This window comes from Ailuropoda melanoleuca, chromosome 4, assembly GCF_002007445.2.
Source record: "Ailuropoda melanoleuca isolate Jingjing chromosome 4, ASM200744v2, whole genome shotgun sequence".
NCBI lineage: Eukaryota > Metazoa > Chordata > Mammalia > Carnivora > Ursidae > Ailuropoda > Ailuropoda melanoleuca.
Window position 1 is genome coordinate 91,405,638 of NC_048221.1, and position 27,978 is coordinate 91,433,615.

The 27,978-nt window shown below is 38.3% G+C and overlaps 2 protein-coding genes across 4 annotated transcripts in view; one reads left to right on the forward strand and one right to left on the reverse strand.

The window, feature by feature from the left end:
• Nucleotides 1-18,098: 18,098 nt before the first annotated feature.
• Nucleotides 18,099-21,150, reverse strand: FBXO48 (F-box protein 48). 2 transcript variants are annotated; one of them, XM_002925303.4, is made up of 4 exons: nt 21,043-21,150; nt 20,261-20,404; nt 18,891-19,232; nt 18,099-18,443 (listed from the first exon to the last, which is right to left on the reverse strand). In XM_002925303.4, exons 3-4 carry the CDS (start codon nt 19,194-19,196, stop codon nt 18,282-18,284), a joined length of 468 nt encoding a protein of 155 aa, XP_002925349.1. In that variant the 5' UTR covers nt 19,197-19,232; nt 20,261-20,404; nt 21,043-21,150; the 3' UTR covers nt 18,099-18,281. The 2 variants fall into 2 exon arrangements, with proteins under 2 accessions (XP_002925349.1, XP_034515128.1); XM_034659237.1 differs by having other exon boundaries at nt 20,261-21,131.
• A 188-nt stretch (nt 21,151-21,338) lies between these two features.
• Nucleotides 21,339-27,978, forward strand: part of APLF (aprataxin and PNKP like factor) — a 243,091-nt gene continuing 236,451 nt past the window's right edge. Inside the window, exon 1 of one of the 2 annotated variants that reach the window (XM_034659239.1) lies at nt 21,339-21,666. In XM_034659239.1, the coding sequence (XP_034515130.1) occupies nt 21,571-21,666 (96 nt within the window). In that variant the 5' untranslated portion in view covers nt 21,339-21,570. The remainder of the gene's footprint in view (nt 21,667-27,978) is intronic. The other variant, XM_034659238.1, reaches the window with a different exon arrangement.

The window sequence follows — 27,978 nt, forward strand, 5'->3', positions numbered from 1 at the left end:
GGTTTATAGAGCACCCGACCTAAGGCATGGGATCCTATACAACGTAGCATTCAAACAGCCGACCAGCTTCACGATGAGGGAGGTGAGGAAATGAGCCCGTTACCATGGGATCCATTATTCATATGACATACTATGCCATCCAGAAGCTTCTGGGGTGATAGAATGTTGGAACGGCCTACTGAAAGCACAGCCACAGTGATAGTTTGGAGCAATACTCTGCAAACAGTGGGACCACCATCAAGGATGCAGTGTATCAACTGAATCAAAGACCTTGATGTGACACTGTGGCTGAGAACCAATGGCTGGAAGCAGGAGTAACCTCACTTACCATCATGCCCAATAACGCACCAGATGACTTTGGGCTCCTGGTCCTTGCAACTCTGGACTCTGCGAGTTAGAGGTCCTCATCTCCAGGGAGCGCATTCTGCCTAGAGGACCAAACTGCAAGTTATTTTTGCCACCTGGGCATTCGAATTCCTTGTGTCATGGGACACGCAGGTGAGAAGTGGAGTCACTAACTTCAAAAAGAATTGGTATGTATTTTTTGAAAGAAGCCTTTCCTGTATTTCAGAAAGTGTCCTTACATATCTTACTTTTAAATTTCCTTAGTGTCTAGTTAATTTTTGAATGAACTCGATCTGATTCTACAGCTTTGGCTCAACTGAACATAAAATTCCTTTCTTGCCCAATAAAACTTAGCACTTGCTAATGCAAACATTGGTTTTCAAAACTATTATCTCTAAAGGGGGTATCAAAGCCTAGTTTGGAACTAAAAGCCGAACATTGTTTCCTTTTTTTTGGTAGCTGGGTTCTGCTCACCCTCTGAAGAGACTAAGGGAGCAACACAAATTGCCGGGAATAAAAAGCACTTCTGATAATATTTCGAATTGTTACCCTGCATAGATTCATCTCGTGGATATTGCATGAAAGGAACCAGCCCCTAAGAATACGTACTGCACGATTTCATTTATGTGGTGTTTAAGATCCAGCAAAATTAATGTTTTTAAAAGTCAGAATATGGATTACTTTGGGGGGCATGGGATATAATCTGGGAAATTGCAGGAAGGAACCTTGTAGGATGCTGGAATGTTCTATAACTTGATCTAGGAGCTGTGGATTAATATGAAGAATGCTAACCTGTTACCTGTAAATTTTACACACATTTGTGTGGCTATCATTATGCATTCATGCGTCAGCACTAAATGTTCTCTCTCTCCATGTGAACGTTTCTTCAGGGCTCACAGTCTTATCATGAATTGGAAAAAACATCTTTCCAGTTAATTCCTTCCCACATTCTCTATATCCTCACTCTTCATTTGCATTTGCCTTTGGGGGCTGGTTTCCTGTCTTTGTCAAGTGAGTCAGCAAGGATGCAAATGTCTCCTTACTTGATTTGTTTCCTGTGTTTCAGCATCATACTGAAGCAAAGGTGCCAGGGACGCTGTTCCAAAGTCCACACTGTCTGTGTGTATGGTGCACACAAGGGAAGGCGTCCACTTATATTTTCTACTCCATCTGGGCACCTGGATGTCAACTTCAAATACTAATTGGTTGGATGCGTTGTGTACTTTCTCTTACTAAGCCTGGAGTTTTTTTTTAAACTGAAATTTCTAAAATCAGTAAAAGGGCTAGTTAAAAAGTGAAGCCTCAAAATAAAATGTGGCAATTATAGTTTATTAAAGAGTTAATTTAGGTAAATTATCATTTAAAACACTATGGATGTATTGCTATGAGCTAAATCCGGCCCCATTGCTTAATACCCAGACAGTCCTATGCTCTGCTTATACATTGCTGCACAATGTGGTAGCAGCAATTGAATGACTTAGTTCTGCAAAATGTGGAAGAGATTGCCTGAAATGTGAAAACAAAACAAAGCAACCAACTTGTTTTATGTCATTAAAAAAAAAATCCATGCCTTAGATAACCAGCAAGATCAGATCAGAGACTTGGTCATTTGCCTGACATTTCAACACATCATACTGAATATAACCTTGCATGGGCATTTATAGGTGGTGACATAAACATATCACATGTAATCTACTCATTCTTAGTGAAATTGTGTCAAGGAAATTCAACTGGTGGAAAATAATCTGACCCACTTTGCTACACTGAAGTCAGTTTCCAAAAATAGAAATCATGGTATGAAGTATAATTGTGAAGCTAAGAGCTAAATTTCAAAAAGTTCTCTGACTTCGACTTTACGAAAACGAGCTAAGATTATTCTTTTTACCATCTGAGTATTGACAGTGGGGAAAATTGCTACAAAGGAAAGTTACTAAATGCAGTTAAACAAGAGCATTAAAAAAAAGAAATCAAGTGATTTCAGAGGAGCAGAATTTTACAAATATCTTAAGAACGGCTAGTCTATGTATAAAAACCATGGTGCAAAGATTGTATCCATATTTCGAAGTACCTATATTTGTGATCAGCTGATTTCATTATGAATAAAAATAATTATCTCTCTGACCTACATGATTTAAGACTAAATTCTGCATTACAAACTTTAACAAAAAATACAAGCCTGGCAGTGACAGCTTAGTGAGGAGGAAAACGAATGATATTTTAGTTCCAAATTAAGGAAGCAACCAATTAAAAAAGGAAAATGTACAGTGATGATATTTAGAGAACAGTATAATTGTGCCTTTCCAAGTGTATAACCATTTTCTTGGTTAGCTTTGGAGGAGATTTGGATCTGTTACAGAAGTGATGCGAGAGCAAGAATAAAGTAATACTCCTCTTTTGACATTCTTTGGGTTTTATAGCAAGACGATATGCTTGAAACCCAGTTAATGGGATGAGAGAAAGGGCTTACGTTTTTCTAAGTCTTGCAAACTGAGATCATAGAGTTAATGTAGAGAAGAGACTCTCTCTGGGACAACCAGGTGTAAAGGCTAGAGCACAAAAAGGGGAGGTGGTGGTCGACATCTGCCCGCTCTAGTTCTGGGGTTGTGGGAAAAGGCAGAGAGAAAGAATCAGGAGGAATAGAAGTGTGTTGTCATTGTCCATCTTTGGGCCTTGATGTAGAGAATGGGAAGAGTCAGATAAATTGAAGGGATGGTGGCTTTCCCTGCTCACAGTTGGAGATTCTGGAAGGGACTCTTGGGTAAAAGCTCCATGCCAATATGAGTGAACCAGCATAGCCAAGAAAGCTGTTGGGCATGGGCAGGAAGAGAGCAGCTCTCATTTAGACACCAAGCCTCTCTTGGTTCCATACTGAGAGCCAGGGGGCTTGTCATCATGACTGCCATTGATAGGATCATTACAGCAGGATTGAAGGGGGAGCTACTGGCTATGAAAACAATGGAGGACCTGGAGAAGAGTCTGGTCTATAGCCAAGCAAGGATTAAGGATAAATATTAGAGCTAAATAAAAAAGGATAAAATATACACTGTAAAGTCAAGAATAGATAGGGTGAAAAGTAAAAACAAAGCTAAACTAAGCTAAAGGACAAATATAGAGAATAAAAATTAGAGAGGTGACAAAAGACTAAAGTGGGAAGTGCATAAAATCAAAATGTTAAACCTTACTAAATTTAACTCCAAATCCCCAAGTATTTGTGGAACGAAGGTCAGGAAGAATAAGCTTCCATTACTTAAAAAGAAACAAAGCTGACAAGTGATATGAGTTACTCAAAGTGATCTCTCAGAGTGACCTCTGGGCTTAGGTAACTCCCAGGGGTTAGGGTTCCCGGCAGAGCTTCCTGAGGGCAGAGATGGCCCAAACTGCTAAGGTTTGCAGTCTCTTAAGTGGCTCTTTATTGCCAACAGCAGGCCTGTTCATCAACAGAAGGATTCAGCCTGGAGCATCACTGCTAACTAGTGTTAATAATTCTATTGCTTTATCTCTGTTCTTATTTGGTACTGCACAAAAGTGTGTAATATGGAAAATACCAGAGGGATAATATATCTTGAGTATTAATGTATTATTAAATGCCTTCTGCCACTTTAGCTACAAAAGAGATATACTCCATGCTGTGATTGGCAGAAAAAACAGTCCAATCACTCAGAAGACTCCCCCCGCCACACCGGGATAGTTTTCTCTTTTCTCCTTGTGGAAAACTCCCCCAGCTAAGGTAAGGTTAAAAAACTATCCTCCTGAGACTCAGAATAGTCAAAACAATCTTAAAAAAAGAATGAAGTTAGAGGACTTACACCTCCTGATAGCACTTAATGCAAAGCTACAGTAATCAAGAAAAAGGGGTACTGGAGTAAGAATAGATAGTTCAGTGGAATAGAATCGAGAGTCCAGAATGAACTCATGTAGCCATAGTCAAGTGATTTTCAACAAGGGTGCCAAAATCATTCAATGAGGAAGGAACAGTTTTTCAACAAATAGTGCTGGGACAAGTAGAGAGCTGCATGCAAAAGAATGAAGCCCTACCTCACACCGTTTATAAAAATGGACTCAAATGAAAAGAATAGGCAAATCTATGGGGACAGAAAGTCGATAAGCAGTAGCTGAGGTAGGGAAAGGGGATATGGGGAGATGGGACATGACTGCTGATTTTCATAACAGTTCCATGCGATGAATCCTTTTGTAATTATATTACAGATGAAAATCTAAGACATGGATAACTTGCACACACAGTTAATAAGGGGAAGATGCAGGAATGGACTATCTCCAATGGTTGTTGGAAAGGTATCTTGTGCATAGTGAGCACTCACCTTAGGGTAGCAATTATTATCTATAGGCATTAATCTTGAGTGGTGACTTTTATATCAGAAATATACTGTACTTTAGGCAGGATCAGTAAAGTAGAATAAAAAACTAAGTGATATGAGATAAAATTATACATTATACTTGAGCATATTTTGGTTTCCATTTTGAGATTATGGATATTATATACACAATAAAATGTGTAGTCCAAGAAATGGATTTCAAAATTTACAAGTGACAGGCTTATTTGTAAATGAAATGGAATCTTGCACATGAACTTTGATTACCTTGTTCAACTACTTAAGGCCCCTGGCTCACTCTTTCTGCCCAAATGAGTTTCAAAGGGAAACTAAAAACATAATTCTAGAGGAGTCTTCAACTCTCATGAATTCCTTTTATAGTCTCTTCATATAAAAGACTAGAATTTATTAACAATGTGGTGAAAGGGTGAGAAACTTCTTGACACCTGAAGACTGTTAAACCATAAATATCTAATTCTAGCCTTGGATGTGACAACCTCAGAGCTCACATCCGTTACTTCAGTAGAATATACTCACACTAACAGCCCGACATCATAGAACTACAGTATCCATGGACACTGGGCTGAAAATTTGGAGAACATATGAAAAATGAAGTAATACCCCTATGTAAAAACATCTGCACAGAATCATGATGTGGACATACTTCCGTGGGAAAAAAAACTGCAAAATTGAATTCATATGTTCTTTATTGTGCTTGTGGAAATCAAGATAGAAACCTGTTGGGTAGTCAGGACAGGAATGAAGGGCAGAGTGGGATGAGAATTCTTTTCGTTGGAGTGTTCTATTCCCTGACATCTTAACTTTCTAGCTAGAAAAACTGTTTGTCATTTTTTAGTTATACCCAGTGTTCTCTTCTGGGAAAGGCCCAGAAGATGGGCAGGACTAATTTCAGTTCTGTCATTTGCAACAAAAAGGTTGGTACAAATTCTGACTTCTGAGATTTTCCAATCAGCTAACATGGCTGAAATGAGAAACTGTCCTCTCACACACAAGCACTTTGTTAGAGTTTCAATGGAAACATTGCTCCCTCTGCTGGCGGCTAATTAGCATCTACCAAGTCTCAAGGATGGTGTAGCAGAAGGAGCTTCTGGGCTGGTCCTGGGGTCAGGGTCCCTTCCTCCAGGTACAAGCTGCTTGACCTTACTCAAGTTACTTTGCTTCGATGAATCTCAATTTTTGCATCTTTAAAATACTAATGTTAAAACACTAGCTTTCAAGACTATTTGATTAGTAAATGGCTATGTAAAAGTTAATCAATGGAAAATATTATTGTAAGACAATTTTGGGGAAGAAAGCTAGCTTGTTCACCTAGTTTCTCAAGGTTGTAAAACATGATGCTCAATGTTGGTTTTCTGGATCTGAGAAAACATGCGTGTGTTATATCACCTAAGAAACTATTGTTACAGCATGTAGAATAATAACATATTTGTAAAGTTCTTAAACATTCTCAGGTGAAAATGTCTAACATAAATAATAGATGTCAAACAGTCCTTTTATAAAATTCAATAACCATTGGTAATAAAAGTATTAGATAAAATAGAAATTAATGGACGCTCCTTTAATGTGATTAATACAATATATATAATATATATTATAAATTATGTAAGTCTTATATATTGTCCTTTAACATTATGTATAATATATATAACATTATATATAATGCTATGTATGTATAACACATATACATATACATATATACATATGGGAGAGAAAGAGAGGGATTGTTGAAATAAAAGAACACTGAAAGTATCCCAGTGAAGGTAAGGAACAAGGCAAAAATGCCCACAATCTCCGTTACTATTTCACATCATACTGGATACATTAGTCAGTATACTCATTCAAGAGAAAAAAAAAATAGAGGCATAAGAATTGGAGGAGAAGGGATGCCTGGGTGGCTCAGTTTTTGGGCATCTGCCTTCGGCTCAGGGCCTGATCCCAGGGTCCTGGGATCGAGCCCCACATCAGGCTCCCTGCTCTGCTTGGGAGCCTGCTTCTTCCTCTCCCACTTCCCCTGCTTGCGTTCCCTCTCTCGTTGGCTGTCTCTCTCTCTCTGGCAAATAAATAAATAAAATCTTAAAAAAAAAAAAGAATTGGAGGAGAAGTAAAATTCCACTTGCAGGTGATATGACAATATATCTGGAAAACCCAATAGAATCAACAATAACCCCAATATGAACAAAAGAATTCAGTAGTTAGCAGGCTACAAAATCAAGGTACAAAAATCAATAGTGTGTGTGTGTGCGTGTAATGATAACCAATTAGAAGATAAAGGAAGAGAAAATCCCATTTATAATAACATAAAAATAAAAATACTTGGAAATAAGCTTAAAAAGAAATGTGCAAAACTCATATGAGGAAAAATTTAAAACACTCCTGAAAGACAAGCAGAAATATTACTTGGTCTTGGATCACTTGACATCATCGAGATATAAATAATCCCTTATGTAACACTACTCCAGTAAAATTTCAAAAAGCATTTTTCCTGAAACCAGAAAATTGATTCTAAAGTTCACATGGCAAAAAAACCCCACCCCAAACATACATGCATATATAGGAAAACCTGGGAGGGGGGTAGAAGGATAAACGAAGAGAGATAACTAATAAATACTAAAACACCATAAATTCTCCATAATTTAAAGAGTATGGCATGAATAAATGGTCAGATCTGGAACATAACTGATTCAGAAATAGAACCAAGTCAAAGAAAAACTATGATATGAATAAAATGGCAACTCAAATCCCCGGGGAAAAGACAGACTTGTTAATAAACAGTATCAGGACAATGACATGGCCATTTGAAAAAAATAATTTTGGATCCATAACATACATTTGCTTTAGGAAAAACTCCAAATGGAAAAAATAAGTACATAGTAAGCCTTCAAGTACTAGAAGAAAACTAAGTGAATTTATTTATAATTTTGTTGTCAGAAAACCTTTTAAAATATGCTCATCATTCAGAAAAAATAGTAGAGAAGATCAACAAATTTGACTACATTGATAAGAAGGTTTATGAAAAAAACTCTACAAGCAAAATCAAGAGATAAGTGACAAAATGGGAAAAATATAATTGCAACATATATCATAGATAAAGCTCTAACATTCCTTTTTTATAAAGCATTCAAAAACTGAGACAGGCAAAAATTCATATACATAAAAAACGTAAGTGCCGTTAAGCCTATGAACTTCATTATGACAAGAGAAAAGCAAATTAAATCTGCAGGGAAAAAGTTCTTCCAACTTTACTGTATGTTTGAAAAATTCATAATAAGTGAGTAGAAAAGCTACACTGAGATATCATTTCTCACTATCAGATTGGCAAGCATTCACAAGCTTGAAAGCACACTTTTCTGCAATCAATTAAGTGAAATTTGGGCCTGACCTGGGTATTAGATGATATCATTATTGTATGAAGCTTGTATTTCCTGGGTGTGAGTATTGTGTTGTGGTTATGTAGGAGTGTGTGTGCATGTCCTTGGGGAATATTTACTACAGTATTTATGGATAAAATACCACGAGACTTTCAAACCTACTTTCAAATACATCAGCTCAACAAAAGTGATGTGTTTTATTGTCGACCAGTGATTCTTAATCAGGGACATTTGGCAATATCTGGAGATATTTTTGGTTATTGTACCTTAGGAAGGAGGCTACTGGCACCTCTAATGAGTGGAGGCCAGAGATACTGTTAAACACGCAGCAAGGTACAAGAAAGCCCCCTAAACTACTCCAAATATCAATAGTGCCAAGGTTTAGAAACCTTGTATAGACAGAGATAAAGCAAATGTGGTTACAGTTGGGTAATCTAGGTGTTCATACAATTATGCTTTTCTTTCAACTTTTCTGTAAGTTTGAAAATTTTCAAGACAAAATATTTAGAGAAAAAGTAAATTTTAAAAATATATAATCAGGGGCGTCTGGGTGGCTCAGTCAGTTCAATGTCTGCTTTTGGCTTGGGTTATGTTCCCAGGGTCCTTGGATCAAGCCCCACATCCCGTCTCCCTGCTCAGTGGGGAGACTGTTTCTCCCTCTTCTGCTCCCCCTGCTTGTGCTCTCTCTCTGTCTCTCTCCCTCTGTCAAATAAAAAAAATTTTAAAAATCTTTTAAAATATATATATATATATAATCAAAGGAGTCTAGGAGAGAAAAAGGAAGTTGCATTGATAGAACAATAAGCCACACATGGGAAGACAATGGTAAAAGTCCTTTTTTTAAAAAAAAATTAACCTGAGAATAAAGACAGACAGAAAATTCTGCCTAGTCTACTCATTCGCAATAAAACCACCGGCACCACTTTAAGTTGAGAGATTTTCAAATGTGATTTTTGGGAAGCTTCTTTTATGATTATTTATTTATTTATTTATTTTTAAAATTTTTTATTCAAACATAATTAACAGTGTCATATTAGTTTCGGGTATGCAACGTAATAATTCAACAATTCTATATGTTACTCAACGCTCACTTCAATAAGTATACTCTTAATCCTCATCATCTATTTCACCTATCCCTCTGGCAACCACCAGTTTGTTCTCTATATTGAAGACTCTTTTTTTTATTTGTTTGTTTTCCCCCTTTTTTCTTTGTTGTTGTTTCTTAAATTCCACATATGAGTGAAATCATATGGTTTTTGTCTTTCTCTGACAGGCNAAAAGTAGCCTCCATACCCAACGTGGGGCTTAAGCTCATGACCCCAATATCAGGAGTCACATGCCTTATTGACTGAGCCAGCCAGGTGCCCATCTATTTTTTTTTAACTAGGCTCTCACTGTGTGATGATCAGATACGTAACTTTGTCATATTAAAACTAAATCAAAATGAGCAAATTGGGAAACTAGCAGCCAGTTTCTTCCCTACAGGGCTCAGAAGACCCACAGCTGATAAAGGAGTCCCAGAAAATAGCTACTAAAAAAATGTTTCCCTGACAACTTAATATTTATGGTAACATAGTGTAATAGGAGTGGTTTGCAAAGCTTCTGTTTTATCTGATTTTATCACCCATCCTGCTCTGATTGGGCAGGGATTAGGAGGTGTTGGAAAATGCAAAATGGATTTACTAAAAAAGTGGGTTTTATTTACGGCAGGGCTGAAGATAAGGATACTGGGCTTGCGTGAGACCTGACTTGCATCCCTTGCTTTGCACTATTACTTTCTTCTGTGTCGTTCAGTCCCTGCCTCTCTTTGTAGTCCTTACTCCTTCTTCCTTGCCGGGCATTGTTTTATTGTGCAGAGATGGTGTTTGGTAACATTTCCTACTGTACTTTCTAGCCCCAATAATTCTTGTTTTCTCTACAGCCCTGCAAGCCTGCTCATTTTTTTACTGGAGGCAGACAGTGCATAAGACCAGCTGTAGAGGCTCCAGGTGATGTAACCACCGCCCCCCCTCCCGAGAGGGCTCTCCCTGTCCTCTGCTAGGTGGAGGGGTTTGTGCACCTTCATCAAATTAGGGATGTAGCTGAATTGAGGTTGGAGCCCTTTTTGTAAGACCCTTCAGGGGCTTAAAGTTGAGAATCTGGTCTGTTCCCCTGGGCTGCTGCGTCTGGTGGGTCCTCAGCTCTGATCACGGTCTTCTCAACAGAGTGAGACGGTGGGAAATTCCACTCTGCTTCCCAAAGGCTCTCCCTGCTTAGCTTCTTGGCCTCCAATTCAGCAGAGATTCAGAATTTGGCAAATGTCTTAAGAAACCTAGCCATGTGTCAGACTTTGTTCTCCACCTGTCCCTTCTGGTGAGCTCTCAAGTCTCCAGTTTTGTCTCTCCAGTACCCCCACCCCTGAGACACCCCACAGCTCTGCTCCCTCACCAAGGCCCTCCTCTGTCTTGACAGAGCCCAGATTCTCAGTTATTTGCATCACATCAGAAATTGCCAAATGCTTCCATGGAAAAGAAAACTGCAGAGTATCAGCTTACCTTTCCAGGTCCATCCTTCTCCAGAATCTTGGTCTCTCCAGCCCTGGTTGCTGAGGCAGCTCTCCAATGCCTTTAAGTAGATGTTTTCTTTTTTTTTTTTTATGGTTTTTCTACTTATTTGAGGCAGTAGAATTTCTCTCGTATATCCTTACTGTCTTTTGTTGTTTTTCTATCAATTGCTGACAGTGTGATAAAATCTCCCACTATAATTATGGATTCTTTTACTTCATCTTGTAGCTGAATTTTATTTCCATATGTGCATGCTGTGTTATTAAATTCATCGATTGAAGCACCCAGGCACCCCTGTGTTATTAAATTCATATGAATAGAAAAAAATTAATCTTCATGATGAATTGGGTTTTTTTCCTTGTATAGTTTTGTAAAAAATCTCTAGTAATGCATTTTCCCTTAAAGTTTAATTTGTCTGATATTAGGCGTACCAACTTTCTTTTTGTTGCTGTTTGCACAGTATATAATTTTCCATCTTTTTACTTTAAACTTTTATGTATCCTTATGTTTTGACATATCTCTTAAAAAATTGCATATAGTTTTTAAAAATGTAGTCTGGTCTCTTTATCTTTTCATTAGAGCATTTAGTGTACTTACTTATATTAACTATAATTACAGATATATTTGGGCTGAAATTTCCCATTTTCTTACTACTTATTTTTTGTTTATTCTGCTTGTTCTATGTTACTATCTCTGTCTTCCCTTTTGTTCATCGATTTTAAAAAAAATTATTCCATTTTACCTTGGTAGTTACATATTAGCTTGGTAGCGATATATTTCTTTACAATTCCTCCAGGGTTTACCATAGAGATTACTTCACATACCCATTACTTTCCAAAGCAGAACATTAATTGGCTTTTTTACTTTCTTCTCAGACAATGCAAGAAATTTGAATTTTAATCCCATTTATGTCCTCCCTACTTAAATGTCATTGTTATCCTGTATTTTAATTCACTCTGTTTTCGTTATTGTTTCATGCTTGCTATTCATTGAGATTTATCCCCATATTTACCACTTTTCTTGCTCTCTAGTGTTTCCTATACTTGAACCAGATGAAATCTGGGAACATATTCCTTTTATCTTTTGAATAGAAGTCTGTTCATGAAGAATTCTCTCAAGGTTTTGTGTTCCTGAGCATGTCTTTGTTTCACCTTCTTTCTTGAGAAGTATTTCCTCTGGGTACAGAATTCCAGGTTGGTGGTTTGCTTCTTCTGAAAGTTTCTTTGAAGATAACATTTCTTTGTTCTTGTTAAGAAAAAAAAAATCATTCAATTTAATTATTGCTCATCTACAGGTAGTTTTTCCTCTCTCTTTGGCTGCTTTCATTTTTTTCTTGGTCTTTACTTTTTAGCAGATATACTGTGTTACAGTTTAGCGAGTATATGATTTATTTATCATGTTTGCAGATGGTGTGGCTTCTTGAATCTATGACTTGAGGTTTCTCATCAGTTTTAGAAAGTTCGTAGCTGTCACTGCTTCAAAATTGCCTCTGCTTCATTGTATCCCCCCTGTGTGTTCTTGGACTCTAAGTACACACACCGTAGACCTTCTGACTTTATTAATATTTTCCCACTGTCCTCTCTTCTGTATTTTTCATTCTTTTTCTCGCCTTACTTTGTTCTGGGTATTTTCTTTGCTCCTATCTTCAGATTCACGAATGCTTTCCCCTCTCTTCAGCTGAGTTTAATCTGCTGTTAAATAGCAGATCACTTGTTTAATATTGCTTCTTTAATATGTCATTCTTTTTAGTTGTAAAATTCCCATTTGGCTCTTTATCTTATTTTCAGTCCTTTGGTTAAAATTTTCAGCCTATCTTTTATCTCATTGATTACCTCAAGCTTTGTTATTTTGGAGGCTTCATCTGATAACTCCAACTGTGGGTTTTTTTCTATTGTGTCTTTCTGTTTTTATTCATGTTGTCATGACTCCTTATTTATATGTGTGTCTGTCTGTATGTGCGTATGCATCAGACGCTAATTTTAAAAAATGTTGGCAGACATAATGTGAAGCCTATAATGTTGATCTCTTTCTCCAGGGAGGACTTTTTTTGCTTCTGCCAGGTGTCTAGGGCGTTATTATTCTGGGATCCTCACATGCTAGTTTCAGAGATGAGGTGTTTTGAAAGTGCATGATTCTCTTGTGAGATTTTATGTACTTCCAGGCCACTCCCTTTCCTAGGGTGCAGTCCTTCTGGGTCCCAAACTACAAGAGGGAAATTACTAAGGAGAGGGTTTCCTCATTACCCTACTCTTCATAAGTCTTAGATTCCACTCATTGTCCTCATAGTCTTGAAGACTTTCAGAATCTATTTAATCTCTCAGTTGGTCTTGCAGAAATTGGCAAATGCTCCATGGCAAGATTAATCTTTTTTTTTTTTTAAGATTTTATTTATTTATTTGACAGAAACAGAGACAGCCAGCGAGAGAGGGAACACAAGCAGGGGGAGTGGGAGAGGAAAGCAGGCTCATAGCAGAGGAGCCTGATGTGGGGCTCGATCCCAGAACGCCAGGATCACGCCCTGAGCCGAAGGCAGACGCTTAACCGCTGTGCCACCCAGGCGCCCCTTTGGCAAGATTAATCTTAATCATGGGGTTACCTCTCTGGTTCTCTTTATTTTTCCAGAAACTGGTCCAATATTTCTTTACTATCTTGTTAGCTCTATGATGTCTTCAGGTAGAGTAAATTTTTTGCTCGAGGTTTTCAAGTTGTCCTAAGTAGGAAGGCTTAGAATTAACTGTTTTACTATTAGCAGAAATGCTAAGTTTTATATATCTAATATTGATTTCCTTTGATTTTTCTAGATATTTGTATGGGAGGTGTTCCCTGTTAGTTTTAGTCCTTCGTGTTGCTTCAACGTAAGGACTAAGTGTCAAAATTATAAAGGCTATATACTCTAGTGGTTAAAAACTTGGTCTCTGAAGTCAAAGAGATTTGGGCTTAAATAGTGGCTTTACATCTTCTTACATTGATATTTAGATTTCCTGAAAAATAACTTGAAGATTATTTCCTCTGTTCTTTGAAAGTCTAATTATGAAAATGAAGTAAGAAAATGTTATAAAGCATTTAGCATAGGGTTAGTCAAAGGGGAATACTCTAGAAACAGGTTCTTGAAAAAAGAAATTTTGACTCTATGGGAAAATATGCCTTTGAATGGAGAGATTTGATGATTACCACCTCAATCAAATAATCAGACTTACTCTGTCACACAGTAAAACAATCAGACGTTATGGCTTTTTAGTGTGGTACATTAAGAAGCCTATTACCTCTACCTATATATAATTGCTTAAATATGTTTTCCCTGAATCAAATCATGAAGAGATGATTAGACAAATCATTTACAGAACATTCTATAAGAAAACCAACCTGAATTCTTTTTTTTTTTTTTAAATATTTTATTTATTTGACAGAGAGAGAGACAGCCAGCGAGAGAGGGAACATAGGCAGGGGGAGTGGGAGAGGAAGAAGCAGGCTCCCAGCAGAGGAGCCTGATGTGGGGCTCAATCCCAGGACCCTGGGATCATGCCCTGAGCCGAAGGCAGACGCTTAACGACTGAGCCACCCAGGCGCTCCAACCTGAATTCTTAAAAAAAAACCCCAACAAGTCAATATTCTGAAAAACAAAACCGAAGGCAGAGGAATGCTTCTGGTTAAAAGAGATCAAGGGGACATAAAAAAATGATATGCACTTGTAAACCTTGTTTGGATCCTGAATTGGAAAAAAAATCAATATATTTCAGGGGCCATTAAGAAAAGTTAAACAGGGATTGTAAATTAGATCATATTATTGAATCAATATAAAAATTTTAGATGTGATAATGGTATTGCATATAGGAGAAGGTATTCTTAGGAGCTGCATGTTGAAGTATTTACAGATAAAGCATCGTCATGTCTGCAACTTAGTTTCCAATGCTTCAGCAAAAATAAATAATAAAAGAAATGTGGAAATGTTAACAGCTGGTATATCTAGGTGACATATACATAAGATTTTTTTTTTTAAAGATTTTATTTATTTGACAGAGATAGAGACAGCCAGCGAGAGAGGGAACACAAGCAGGGGGAGTGGGAGAGGAAGAAGCAGGCTCATAGTGGAGGAGCCTGATGTGGGGCTCGATCCCATAACGCCGGGATCACACCCTGAGCCGAAGGCAGACGCTTAACCGCTGTGCCACCCAGGCGCCCTACATAAGTTTTTTTTTTTTGTCNGATCCCATAACGCCGGGATCACACCCTGAGCTGAAGGCAGACGCTTAACCGCTGTGCCACCCAGGCGCCCTACATAAGTTTTTTTTTTTTGTCGTATATTTTTACTTTTCTGTGTGTTTGAAATTTTTCAAAATAAAAAGTTGGAGGAACATTCTTGGCTTTTTCATTCAAGTTGCTCAATCTACATTTTTAATTCATTCAATAAAAATTTATTGAGCACTTACTACATGTTACCTACTCATAGGTGCTGGGGAGTGGTGATGAACTAGATAGATGAGATCATTCTCTAATTTTCAGTCTCCTCATCCATAGAAAGGATGTAGAGTAATAGTATCCCCTATATAAGCACTATGCTTGGTTCAGAGTAGGCACTCAATAAATGTTCGCTATAATTAATCTACTTTCTCCATTGTTGAAAATTTCATCTATTTGATGATTTTGGTCTTTCAATTCTACTGTAAATGAAAATGTGTGCTCTTTCATCTTATGTATTATTCTTCCCGTGATGTTCCTACTCACCTTATTTTTGTTAATATTATTAGGGCATTTGAAGTTTTGGAGAGAAGATATTATACGAAATCAAAGCAAAGACAAAATTAAAATGGTTAGGAGTATATTTTTCAAATTAGGCTTTTACTTACTTGTGTATTCTAAGGTCTAAAGTTTATATTCATATAGATTTTATTGATGATATGTCCTGGCCTAAGATTGGGTTATAGACTAGAAGGAAACTAAAGAAAGTTTTTTAAATTAAAAAAATACTTGATCTTGAACTGATTAAATATTGAATAATACTGGAAACTCCTAAATATTCTATGCCAGCAAGCTTGCCTCTGTAACAAACTGTGTCTATGTAACATGTTGTTTTATCTATGAGTAAGAGCACTCCTTCCCTCCATTCTTCTCCACCCACTCATGNAAAATTAAAATGGTTAGGGGTATATTTTTCAAATTAGGCTTTTACTTACTTGTGTATTCTAAGGTCTAAAGTTTATATTCATATAGATTTTATTGATGATATGTCCTGGCCTAAGATTGGGTTATAGACTAGAAGGAAACTAAAGAAAGTTTTTTAAATTAAAAAAATACTTGATCTTGAACTGATTAAATATTGAATAATACTGGAAACTCCTAAATATTCTATGCCAGCAAGCTTGCCTCTGTAACAAACTGTGTCTATGTAACATGTTGTTTTATCTATGAGTAAGAGCACTCCTTCCCTCCATTCTTCTCCACCCACTCATGTTCTCAGATGCTAATGGCTTGGTCTGATAAATGTACAGTTCATTCTAAGCCCATACCATAAAATTTATCATTAAGTTCCCAAACTTTCCTTTCTGTGCAGAATGTGATCATGGCTTATAACTTATTATATAAAATAATTTTTAATGCTATAGTATTAAAAACAACCAAACTAAAGATTATTCATATAACTTGCAAAATAATACTTAAAACTCATCGGGGTGACCCAATAATTAAAAATAAGTGATACTTTTGGGTTAAGTTTACTTTCAAGTGTTTATTCCAAAACAGAAAACAACACATTTCTGTTTTCCTATTTCCCTCTTACAGCTTTTGAGAAGACTAAAACAATTATTCATATATTTGCATTAATAGTAAGCATTCCATCTACCTTATGGGTTGTACATAGCATTTCAGTACAGTCTTGTCCACCAACAATATAGCAAATTATTTTTATTATACCATCTGGGTAGGATTAAAATAAATAATAAAGAAATAATTTAACAAATCTTTATGGAATACCTACTATATTCCAGGTTTGGGGAACATAAAAATAAATAAATGGTCCCTGCCTTCAAGAAGCTCACAGTCTAAAGGGGGAGACAGACAAATAAAACAGACAATTTAATGTAGTAGACAGCTTTACGAGTGGTATGTACAAAGAACTACGGGAACTCTACTGAAGGTCACTTAATCTAGAATGGTACAATCTAGAGATTGTTTCCAGGTCAAGAGGATAAGATTTACACAAGAATTTGCCAAGATGAGAGTTAGGTGGGTGGGAAGATGAGGAATTCCTCTCGAAGGGATTGTCAACTAGTCCTAGAGACTGCACTGCCTGATCTTCGAGGCCCCTTCCAGCTGATCCTCACCTGCTTGATCCAACAAGGGGAATGTGTATAGACTGAGGCATCTTTCTTATACTGTGTCTATTTGTTAAATACAGGTTTCCCGGATTCTTCTTTTTTGTGCTATGGAGCACAATTTAAGAAGAAAATGTCATGCTAACTAAAATGTTTTGTAGATACTTTTTACTATGGTGCTGACCACAGAATTCAGAATGAACAATCTGGTATAGTAAGTACTATACCATCTACTTTTAAGAAAAAGAGAACAAAAGTTAAACTGAAGGTTCCTGGAGAGCTATAAACTTGAACAAGTCAGATATATAGGGTTCTCTAAAATAATATACAGATTTTTTTCTTTTAAATGTGAGGGAAAAAAAAGGATCAAGTCCTTTGCCTTGGTTATCTACGAGTAGTACACTAGATGGTGCTATTAGGCTGTTAGAAAGAAAGCTTTTGCCAAGAAAAACACTGTTGGCAGTTGAAGTGTTTGGAAACTTTCCATATGTCCCTGAGAACAGTTCCAGGTTTGTAGGCAAGTAATGGGAATCTTAGTCCCACAAGTTTTAGCCTTCCGGTCAGGTTAATTTAAAAATAATTCACAAGGTTAACACATTTTAAGATGGGGTCAGTGTTTGACAATTCAATCTGATTCCACTGAAATGGACATTTTAAAGTTATTGAAATATAAATGTATTAAACTCTACATTTAAACGTACTGTGATTAATTTCATTTAGGTAGTCTTCCTTTAGGTAGTGATGTCTACTTCCAGTTATGAGCCTAATTGTGTCTACTACTGAATGAATCTCTCATCAGTTTCTTCAAATGGTTTCCTGAAGTTTTGAATTACTATTCAGTAGAAAATACCAATCAAACTCTCTTGTCATTAAAGTACTGCATTATGCTGATAAAAATACATGAAGCAATACAGTTTGAGATCACTCAATCAGTATTGTATTTCCTACATAGACAACATTTCATGATTTTTCCACCTTATAATAAAACTAGAAAAATTTTTATGAAGGTGCGGAATAAAAACAAAGTTTGGGGGCGCCTGGGTGGCACAGCAGTTAAGCGCCTGCCTTCGGCTCAGGCCGTGGTCCCGGTGTTCTGGGATTGAGCCCCACATCAGGCTCCTCCGCTATGAGCCTGCTTCTTCCTCTCCCACTCCCCCTGCTTGTGTTCCCTCTCTCGCTGGCTGTATCTCTGTCGAATAAATTAAAAAAAAAAAATCTTAAAAAAAAAAAGTTTGACTTTCATAATATTTTCTCCTTAGCTTTCTTTTAAATGTTAAACATTAAAATGGTAAACAAAAAAAATGAACCTAAGAGTCATTTTAGTTTCAAAGTCTCAAAGTTACAAGATCTTTGTAATTTTTCAGCTTATCTTTCCAGTTCTGCTTCTAGAATTTCCCCCCATGTATCTACATCCATTGGGTACATGATCTTTTCTGGTAGGGTCAGAGGAGAACATATGTTGCTGTATCTGCCACTTAGCCATTCGTGTTTCACTTTACTCTTCTGGTAATTCCTCAGTAGTATTACCTGAAAGAGGTAAATCATCACTGTTAAAGAATGTAGTAGGTGGTTGGTCAGTGAGTTTGTTTAAAACTAGAGGAGCTGACTGACAGGGCTGAAAAGAAGGTTAAGTATTTACACTGATAAACACATATACTAATAAATATGTGGTGTGTGTGGGGGCATATGTATATGTGTACGTATGCAAAGTGAGCCACAGAGTTTGCTGTGAGTTTTGGATATGCCTAAAGAAGAATATGCCTAAACTGAGGATTCAAAAAAAATATAAAAGGGTGGATGGGATGGTGTGGGTTTGTAGGAAAAGAATAATAATTCAACTTCAACTCCAAAAGCCAACACACTCTGTATGCCGCTCTGGCTACGAAATCCTACCTCCTCATGCAGAAGGTAGAGTTGGCTCAGACCTACCACTATATTGTCAAGAACACTGCAGACTACAAAGACTAAACTTACTCTCCAGGAATATCCACTTTCTAGATCATCGTCTATTTCTCTTTGGCACACAGCTCTTAGAGTCAAGCAATGAGGTTTCCACAAGGAGTCACTGTTTCTTACTGTGTTATTCCAGCTCCTGCAGGTTACTGAAGCCCTGCACAAACTCTGAATGTCTAGCTGACTGAAAATTTTAAAAGTAACTTCTGGAGGCAGCAGTTCAACAAAGTTATTTTGACTCTCTTTTTTTTCCTTCTCAGCATCCACAGAATTCAATTCTATGCCAGAAACTCTTGAATTATTGTTCCTCTTGGAGTTTTTCTGCATAGCTTGATGTTTTAGCAAATTATCCTCATATGTAACCTAAAAGGCAAAGTTTAAACATGCTCAGTCTCTTCAGATCAGACTATAGAACCTACTCTGAGCCAGATGCTTTCTGGGTGTGATTTAAAGAAACTTAACTTTCTTGACTTGAGTTTTTCGATCTGTAAAATGGGGCCACTGATGCAGTTTCTCCTGTGTGTTCTTACGAGGATTAACAGGGATTATGTGTAAAGTATCTGGCTTCACATCTGAATTGCACGTGGGAGGCACTCAACACATGTTACTTTGCTTCTTTTTAAATGTTTTTAGTAAATGGGTTTGTTTCTAAACATTTGTTTTCCTGCTCCCAAAGAACATTATCTAAAAAAGAGAAGTGATTCTTTGCAGACTATAATTTGAGTTTAGTAGTAGAAACAACTATTGTGGGAACATATTTGATTCCAAGCATTTGCTGAAAATACTTCTGAAAATGTGTATGATTCAATTCTCTTAAACTCCTAAATGCTTGTCTGTGGGAACTGATGCCTTGTCATTAAGCTCTTTATCTACAATTTGTGACTTAATCATAAACCTGATGGACTTTTGTAGTTCATATAATTATTTGTCTATTTGTATCTAATGGGTAGGTGCTCACAACTGACATAAATACTATCTAAAAATGGACAAGAGGATGAAGTACAGGTTATAATGACACAAAGTCTCAAATTTTCAGTTCAGTTATGAGATTGGTGTTTCAGAAATGGCCTCTTGAAGCTATCCTACATGCATAATTATGAACTAAGAACAGCGGTCATTGAGGTCATAAGGCAACAGTAACCAACAACTATAAACAATGTTTATAATTCAGCCAGGCACAGCATATAATTAAAGATGGGTAGGCTTCCAAAATCAGTTGAAAGCACGGAGCTATTTTTGCATATATAGGCAGCTCACATTAGTTAAAATCTGTTTATTCCACGTTGCACTTCCTTTTATAATGGGTGTGTGACAGTGCAGGAGGAGGGGTTTGTTAAATACTTCTTTTAACTCAGCTAATGATTATTCCTCTTTCTAGACATGTTACTCACCTATGTTTCTGGACTTGCCAAGGCCACAGTTTCTCCCATTCATTTGGTTGTTTATGATCCGAATTAGCTATGGTGGTTAGAATTCTAATGTCTCTGTTCAACAGAGGACTTCCTCTCGAAGTTTTGGGGAAGTAAGAAAGAAAACTGATAGAAACAAATTCATGAGTCAAGAGCAAGTTTTTGCCACGCAACTCATCTCTCTCACCATCAATACAAACCAAGCCAAACTACTATATTCTTGGGGGGAAAAAAAATCTCATATTAAGAGAACATTACCGTGCATTTAAACGTTTGTTACTTTTCCCAGAATCTCAAAGGGGAATAAAACGCGTCCTCGTTACGGTTCTTCTCCAGGAGGCAAATGAATTTTTTGAATTTAACAAGTGGGGGTGCCTTGGTGAGGGTCTTAAACTCCCACTAGGCATCTTTTAAGTCCAGTTTTGCCTGGATACCTGGAAAACTATCCCTCTTCTGCCCCTTCTTTATGAACTAAACTTTGCTGAATTACCCCTCTAGTTAGGTAAGAGCTCGCCCCCTCAGGTGTCACAGGGAGGGAGGGATCGGGAGGCAGCGCAGACCAACCCCGAAGATCGGATGGAATGACCCTACATCCCACTAAGCCACCCTCCTTAAGGGTCTCGCGCAGTCCGAGTCCAAAGAACATGAAGCAATGACAAATAAGCGACAATAACAACCGTCAGCGCCGACTGTCACCGCAGTTCCAGGGCGCTGAGCTGAGGCCGAGCAGTCCAGACCTCAGCTGGAAGGGAAGACCCTCCTACCTCCACTGCCGCGGTAGCTCCTCTGGCGAATTAAATCCTTTGGAATTCGAATCCTTCGCCATAGTCCCTCCAGTCCCGCCCACTGTAGCCCCGCCTTGCTGACTCGGATTTCGCACAGGCGTAGAGAGGACCGCGCCTTGCCTTTTGGGAATGGTAGTTTTACCAGGGCGCCTCATTTCAGCAAGAGAGGAGAAAGAGGCGCCACGGACTACAAGGTCCGGCATCCTCCACGGCTGGTGGGCGGTGAGAAAGGGTGAGGGGGTGGTTAACCCGGGCTTTTAAAAAATAATTTTGAGGCGTAGTGTTGGAGGAATCCCGGTGCGCGTCACTGGCCGGAGAGGGGAGGCGGGACTCCGGACGCAGAGCTGGGGCCTCGGCTGCGCGAGGCCTGGAGACGCTCGAGCGGAGCCTGTGCTCCCCCTCCCCCTGCGTTTTTCTGAGGGCCTGCTTAGGCCCCGCGCGTGTCCATGGAAGGCGGAAACGGCTGCGGGGACCGTCTCCTTGAGAAGGGGTGTAGTCCTCGCCGCCATGTCCGGGGGCTTCGAGCTGCAGCCGCAGGACGGCGGCCCCCGGGTGGCCCTGGCGCCCGGGGAGACGGTGATCGGCCGCGGGCCGCTGCTGGGAGTAAGTGTGTCAGGGAGCCCTGCAGGACCTGGAGAGCCGTGCGAGGTCCTCGCTGTTTCCTGAAGCCCTGCTCCCCGTTTCTGGCTTCCCCACCACGCCTTCCCTGCATGACTGGATTTTAGAAGTTTGGGAGCAGCACGTTTTTCAGTCAACTTTAATCAACTCACAAACGTTTCCTTATGTTGCCTTTAAAAAGCACTGACTTGTATTGTCATTATTACAATCTTAGCCAGAGGTCGGTAAACTCTGTCCCTGAGTCCAAATCCAGTCTGTTTTTGTATGGGCCCACGTACTAAGAATGGTTCTTAAGTTTTAAAATGTGAAGTGTAAACGAACAAAAAGCCTGCTAGCCTTTCAGGGAGAATATTTGGCCCAAGGGTTGAGGATATTGTCTCTTAGCATGAAAAGCTGCAGTATTTATAGTAGAATCTGGCCCTTTACAGAAAAAGTTTGCCAACCTCTAAACTTATCTTTCCTAGTAAATTTCTTTTAAGCTTTCGGCCTGTTGTCAGACTGCATGAGCCTTACTTTTATTGTAATAGTCTTTTTCAGTAATATCAGCTAACTCTTATGTAGTGTGTAATGTTCCTGGCGGTGATCTAAGGACTTTACCTATACCAACTTTTTAACCCATTCAAAATCCTGTGAGTTAGGGGCTCTTACTATCTTCATTGTTCAGATGAGAAAATGGAGCCACAGAGTGGTTATTTAGAGGGCACACATAAGATTTAGGACACATAATGCACTAAGCTATATATTCTCCACCCTTTCTAGGATGTTTAGGAGTTAGAAAATTTTCCTGTTGCATTCTGGAATTTCATAGGTCTCTACCTAACACATATATTGTTGTTTTAACAGCGTATCTTGTTTAGTGCCTACTTTGTGCAGTACGTTTGCAGATGGTAGCACTGTGGGTTACAAAGATGAATGAGATGTGGGTCTCTGCCATCTGGCAGTTTTCTCTTGGGCTCTGGAGATAAACCTGTCAGTGAGCTAATACCAGAGAGTAAAGAGGTGGACTATTACCCTGGCTTACCTCAAGTGTGTAAGTGGAACCATTGGTGTTAGCCTTAGGACCCTTCTCTGAGAGGAAAAGTAGTGGTAGTTGGGGGTTCCGACGTGGAGGTCAGTCCTAAAGCGGTGTGTGTGTATGTGTTTTTGTGCATATATGTATATGCTGTAGGGTTATTGAGAAAGTTGAAGTTTATGTGCTGTTTATTTTTTTACTGGACAAATAATTTCTTAAATGTTTAGATAACATTCTGTTACTTTTCTCCATAGTTTGTTAACTTATACAAACATTTGAGAGAACTGCCTGAGAGGTCTCTCCCCGCCCCAGTATATGAAATTTTACAGAGTATGTGCTTCATCGAGAATTCTTATGTCTGGTGACAATTGAGTTTTGATTTACTTAACAAATTGTATTACCAGTACAGAGTGCTGTGGATCTGGTTAAAAGATCAATGAATTTTAGGCCTATGTTTTATAAACATGGGAATAAGTTACAGACCCTTTCGTTGTTTATAGCTTGATCTTTGTATTATAGGCTTGCTAATGTGAGATGAACCTACTTGATTTCTGTCAAGATGGTAAGGAGTAGAAAGGAGTAGAAAGTCTTATCTGGTCAGTATTTTGCTTCTCCTTTTCAAATAATCATTCAGTGATGAGATTCTCTTATCCAAGTTTGATAGATACTAGAAGTGGTTATGAACAGTGCCCTAAATATGTTGAATTAAGAATTTGAAGAAATAACAAATCAGTCTGTGGTTTTTAAGATTTGGAACTGACATGTTTCTTTCTTTGCAGTGGCTAAGCTCAATGTGAGAGGGGTGCTTGGGTGGCTCAGTCCGTTAAGCATTTGCCTTCTGCTCAGATCTGATCTCAGGGTCTTGGGATCGAGCCCTGCCAGGCTCCATGCTCAGTGGGAGGTCTGCTGCTTCCTCTCCCTCTGTGTCCCCGGCTCCCCCCACAAATAAATAAATAAAATCTTAAAACAACTCAACATGAGGGTACTGTTTCAAAACGCAGCAATTCCAGTGAGGCTTTTTTTGTAGTGTGAGAGAGCAAAGACAGTTAAAGTAGGAAAATTCAGGAAGTTCATTGTAAATTATTCATAATATAATGATTAGTAATATGTGATGATTAATAATAATGATTAATAATAATGATGATTTTGGAACCCACTTAACAAGTCATGTTTTTTAGAGACAAGTTTCACAAGCCTTTGTGACCGTACAAGCACAAAGGTTTATAATTCCAATGTGTAAAATGGGCTTGGTGGTGAAACAATTTGATAAGAATGTCTTTATGTCTTTACAGTGTTTATAAGAAAACACTTATAGATAACAGAGCAAAGTGAAATTTAATTTTCTTGTGCCATTTGCTTTAGTGGGAGTCATCAGTGAACCCAAGGTCTTTGTTTTCTTTACTAGGTTGTAATTCTGTTTTATGATCTACACCAATTAAAGGTTTTATAGCAGAATGAATCTCCATGGAATTATCCTGAGTGAAAACAGCCAATCCCAAAGGTTACATATGAATTTTTTTTTAAAGATTTTATTTATTTATTTGACAGAGAGACAGCCAGCGAGAGAGGGAACACAAGCAGGGGGAGTGGGAGAGGGAGAAGCAGGCTCTCAGCGGAGGAGCCTGATGTGGGGCTCGATCCCAGAACGCAGGAATCACGCCCTGAGCTGAAGGCAGACGCTTAACAACTGAGCCACCCAGGCGCCCCTGAATTTATTTACGCGCTATTGAAATGACAAATTATAAACATGGAGAACAGATTGGTGGTTGCCAGGAGTTAAAGGAAGGGAAAGGAATAGGAGGAAATTGTTATGGCTATAACACAGCAGCATGAGGGATTTTTGTGGTAATGGAAATGTTTTGTATCTTTACTGTATCAATATCAATATCTGGTTGGGATACTGTATTATAGTGTTGTAAGATGTTACCACTGGGGAAAACTGGGGATATGGTAGAAGAGATTTTTCTGTATTGTATCTTCCAATTATGTGTGAACCTACAATTATCTTAAATAAAAAATTTACTTTTAAAAAAGGCCTTATAGTACAGCATCTCAAGGAACAAAGTACCTTTAGGCCAAATTATTTGCTTTATGGTTTTTCTTAAAGCTGATTATACTCTTTTTAAAAAGCTGGTTATACTCTTAAATGAAAACTACTATTTCTGATTTCAGATTTTCCATTTCCTGTTTTGGTAGAGATTATTTGACACATTTCTTTCTGATCTTTTTCCTCCAAGGAAGTAGGACAACGTAACTATCTAGTTAGTCTCCCTAATGGCAGGTATAATGGAATTGACTGCTTTAACTGAAAAGAGGAGAGGCCCTCAGTTGTGGGTGGAGATAGTCAGGGGCTGTAGTATAGACTCTTTCCTGGCATCAGTTCACCACTTGTAAGAATGCTTTAAGTGTCCTACAAAGTTTACACAAAGTAACCAGTAATTACTCTGGCCTAGCAACTCTGCATTATTTCTGCTTGTTGCAGAAGCTTGCTGGGTGTTCTGGAATGCTGATCTTACCTGGTCCCTAGGGATGTGCCAAGCACTCCTAGCTGCTAGATATCCTCTTCTTTCCGCCCCCCCCCCAACCACCTTCATTATTGAGCCTAGTACAGTGCCTGGCACGTGGTAGGCCTTCAAAGCACATGATCTCTCCCTTTTCCATGTCTCTGCTTTTCATTCTTCCAACCCTCAGGAAGAGCCTACTTGTAACTTAGGTGTGAAAAGGACATAGAATTTTGAAGTGAATTTAAACATAGTGCTACCAACAGCTAAAGCGTGCGGAGCAACATTGATGATGGATTATATGTTAGCATTTTTCTATTTTATTGACTAATAGTTTAGTAAATTCATAAAATAGTTGAATATATATCAGAATGGAGGGATGAAAGAGAAATAAGTTATTACTCTCAAAAAACAGTTTCATAGGTATGAGAGACAGAAAACAGGTAACTAAACAGTGGTTGCAACCTCAAATGGGGACTGGAGCCAGGCAGGCACCTTGAGTGAGTGAAATCGGGGGGAGTAAGAAGAACAGGATTGATGGTAAATAAATCACAGCAGTGTTACAGATGACAACTGCCTCAGTTTTGGGAGGGCCATGAGGAAAGCAGTCCGTAATGTGGTCCCTGCTATCCACCCCCATGCCTACCTGGTAACAGTGCCCTATTGTTATTTTCAGGAGTAGTGAGAAATCTGAATTTTTAGACATAACCTCTGACTTTTGAAAGGTCACATTAATTAAAAGTTTTATTTCAGTACCATGAGCCGATCAGAAAAGGATGTTCCATGGTACAGAGAGGTATAGGAAGGAGCCCTCAGTTAAGATGAGGGGTCAGGGAAGATTTCATGAAGTCAGTGATGTTGAGCTGACTTTGAAGTGTCTGGACAGTTAGAAGTCTGGTAGGTAGAGAGGGAAAGACCCTTAAGCTAAGTGGATGTATGAGGATGTTTCCTGGCTCTGTGATGGAAAGTGTATGACATATTGCATGACTGGATAAGTGCTGACTAGGCTTGTGGGATAATCACATGACATCACTTTCCCCTTTAACTTTTACAGACATTGCTTTTATATAGCATGCATCTTTCTATTTTAAAATAGGCTTTATTTTACTGAGCAGTTTTAGATTCATGGTAGAATTGATTGCAAAGTACAGAGAGTTTCCATATGCACCTCTGCCTCCCCCCCCCCCCAAAACCTCCCTCGCTATGAACACCTTGTACCACAGTGGTATATTCAGTGAACTTATATTGACTTGTCTTTATCATCCAAAGTCCATAGTTTAACACCAAGGTTCACTCTTGGTGCACATTCTGTGGGTTTTAACAAATGTGTAATGACACATATAAACTATTATAGTATCACACAGAATAGTTTCATTGCGCTAAAAATCCTCTGTGTTCTGTCCTTTCTTCCTTTCCCAACCTTTGGCAACTACTGAACTTTTTACTGTCTCCATAGCTTTACCTTTTCCAGGATATTATATAGTTGGAATTACACAGTATGTATATGTAGACTTTTTTTAGATTGGTTTCTTTTTTTAAGGTTTTATTTATTTGAGAAAGAGACAGAGCAGAAGCAGGGGCAGAGGGAGAAGAGGTAAAGGGAGAAGCAGACTCCCTGCTGAGCAGGGAGCCCAACGCGGGGCTCAGTCCCAGGACCTTGGCATCATGACCTAAGCCAAAGGCAGATGCTTAACGGACTGAGCCACTCAGGCACCCCTAGATTTGTTTCTTTCAATTAGTAATGTGTGTTTAAGATTCCTCCATGTCTTCTCATGGCTTTATAGTGATGAGTAATAGTCCATTTCTGGATGTTCCACAGTTTATCCATTTACCTACTGAAGGATATCTTGTTTACTCCAAAGTTCTGGCAATTATGAATAAAGCTGTTATGAACATCCATGTGCAAGTTTTTGTGTACACATAAGTTTTCAGTCCATTTGGGTAAAAATACCAAGGAGCTCAATTGCTGGATCATATGGGAAGAGTGTGTTTAGTTTTGTAAGAAGCTGCAACTGTCTTTCAATGTGGGTATACCATTTGGCATTTCCATCATCAATGAATGATTTCCTGTTGTTCCACAATCTCACCAGCATTTTGTGTGGTCAGTGATTTGAGTTTTGGCCATTCTGATAGATGTATAATGAATTACTTTTCATATGTGTATTTATTCATATGTATTTCATATGTATTTATTTCTAAATCAGTCTCTAGTCTAAACTGTCTCCCAGGTACTGCTCAGCCTGAATATGCCATCTTCTCACATGCTCCATACATCTGTTTGAGTTCCTTCTTCCGGTAATTTGATTCCGTAGATAACATCTGGGTATCTGTATTTTTAAAAACTCTGAAGATGATTCTGTTGCGAAATCAGAATTGGAAACCACTTCTAGACACACTAAGAATGCTTGTCACAGAATAATTCTTTAAGAAATGTCTGCTGAACTGAATTAAATAACTATTCAGAAACTTTAATTTACCAAAGTCCCACGTGGGGATTTAAACCCAACTTTGTCTTCCTAAGTTCTGCTTCTGTTTTTACTCACTATGTTGCCTCTGTCATAATGTATTCATGACAAGGATGATTCTCATATTTGTATAGCATTCACTTTGCAAGTAGCATTGCAAGCCAAACAGGTTGGGTGAGTTGAGATTTCAGTGGCATCAAGTCAGCACAGTTCTATCATATTGGCTAATAATTCAGCAACCTCAACTTAGGAGCTCAGAAGGTATTGGGTTTTACTTTTTAAAATCTAAGTGATCCATATTTCATCAATATTGTGTATT

Coding starts and splice junctions, on each gene's coding strand:
- FBXO48 (XM_002925303.4), bottom strand. CDS start 19,196: ATGCAGAAAAACTCCAAGAGGAACAATAATTCAAGAGTTTCTGGCATA. Junction 18,444..18,890: donor AAAGTGGATATTCCTGGAGA/GTAAGTTTAGTC, acceptor TACCTCTTTCAG/GTAATACTACTGAGGAATTA.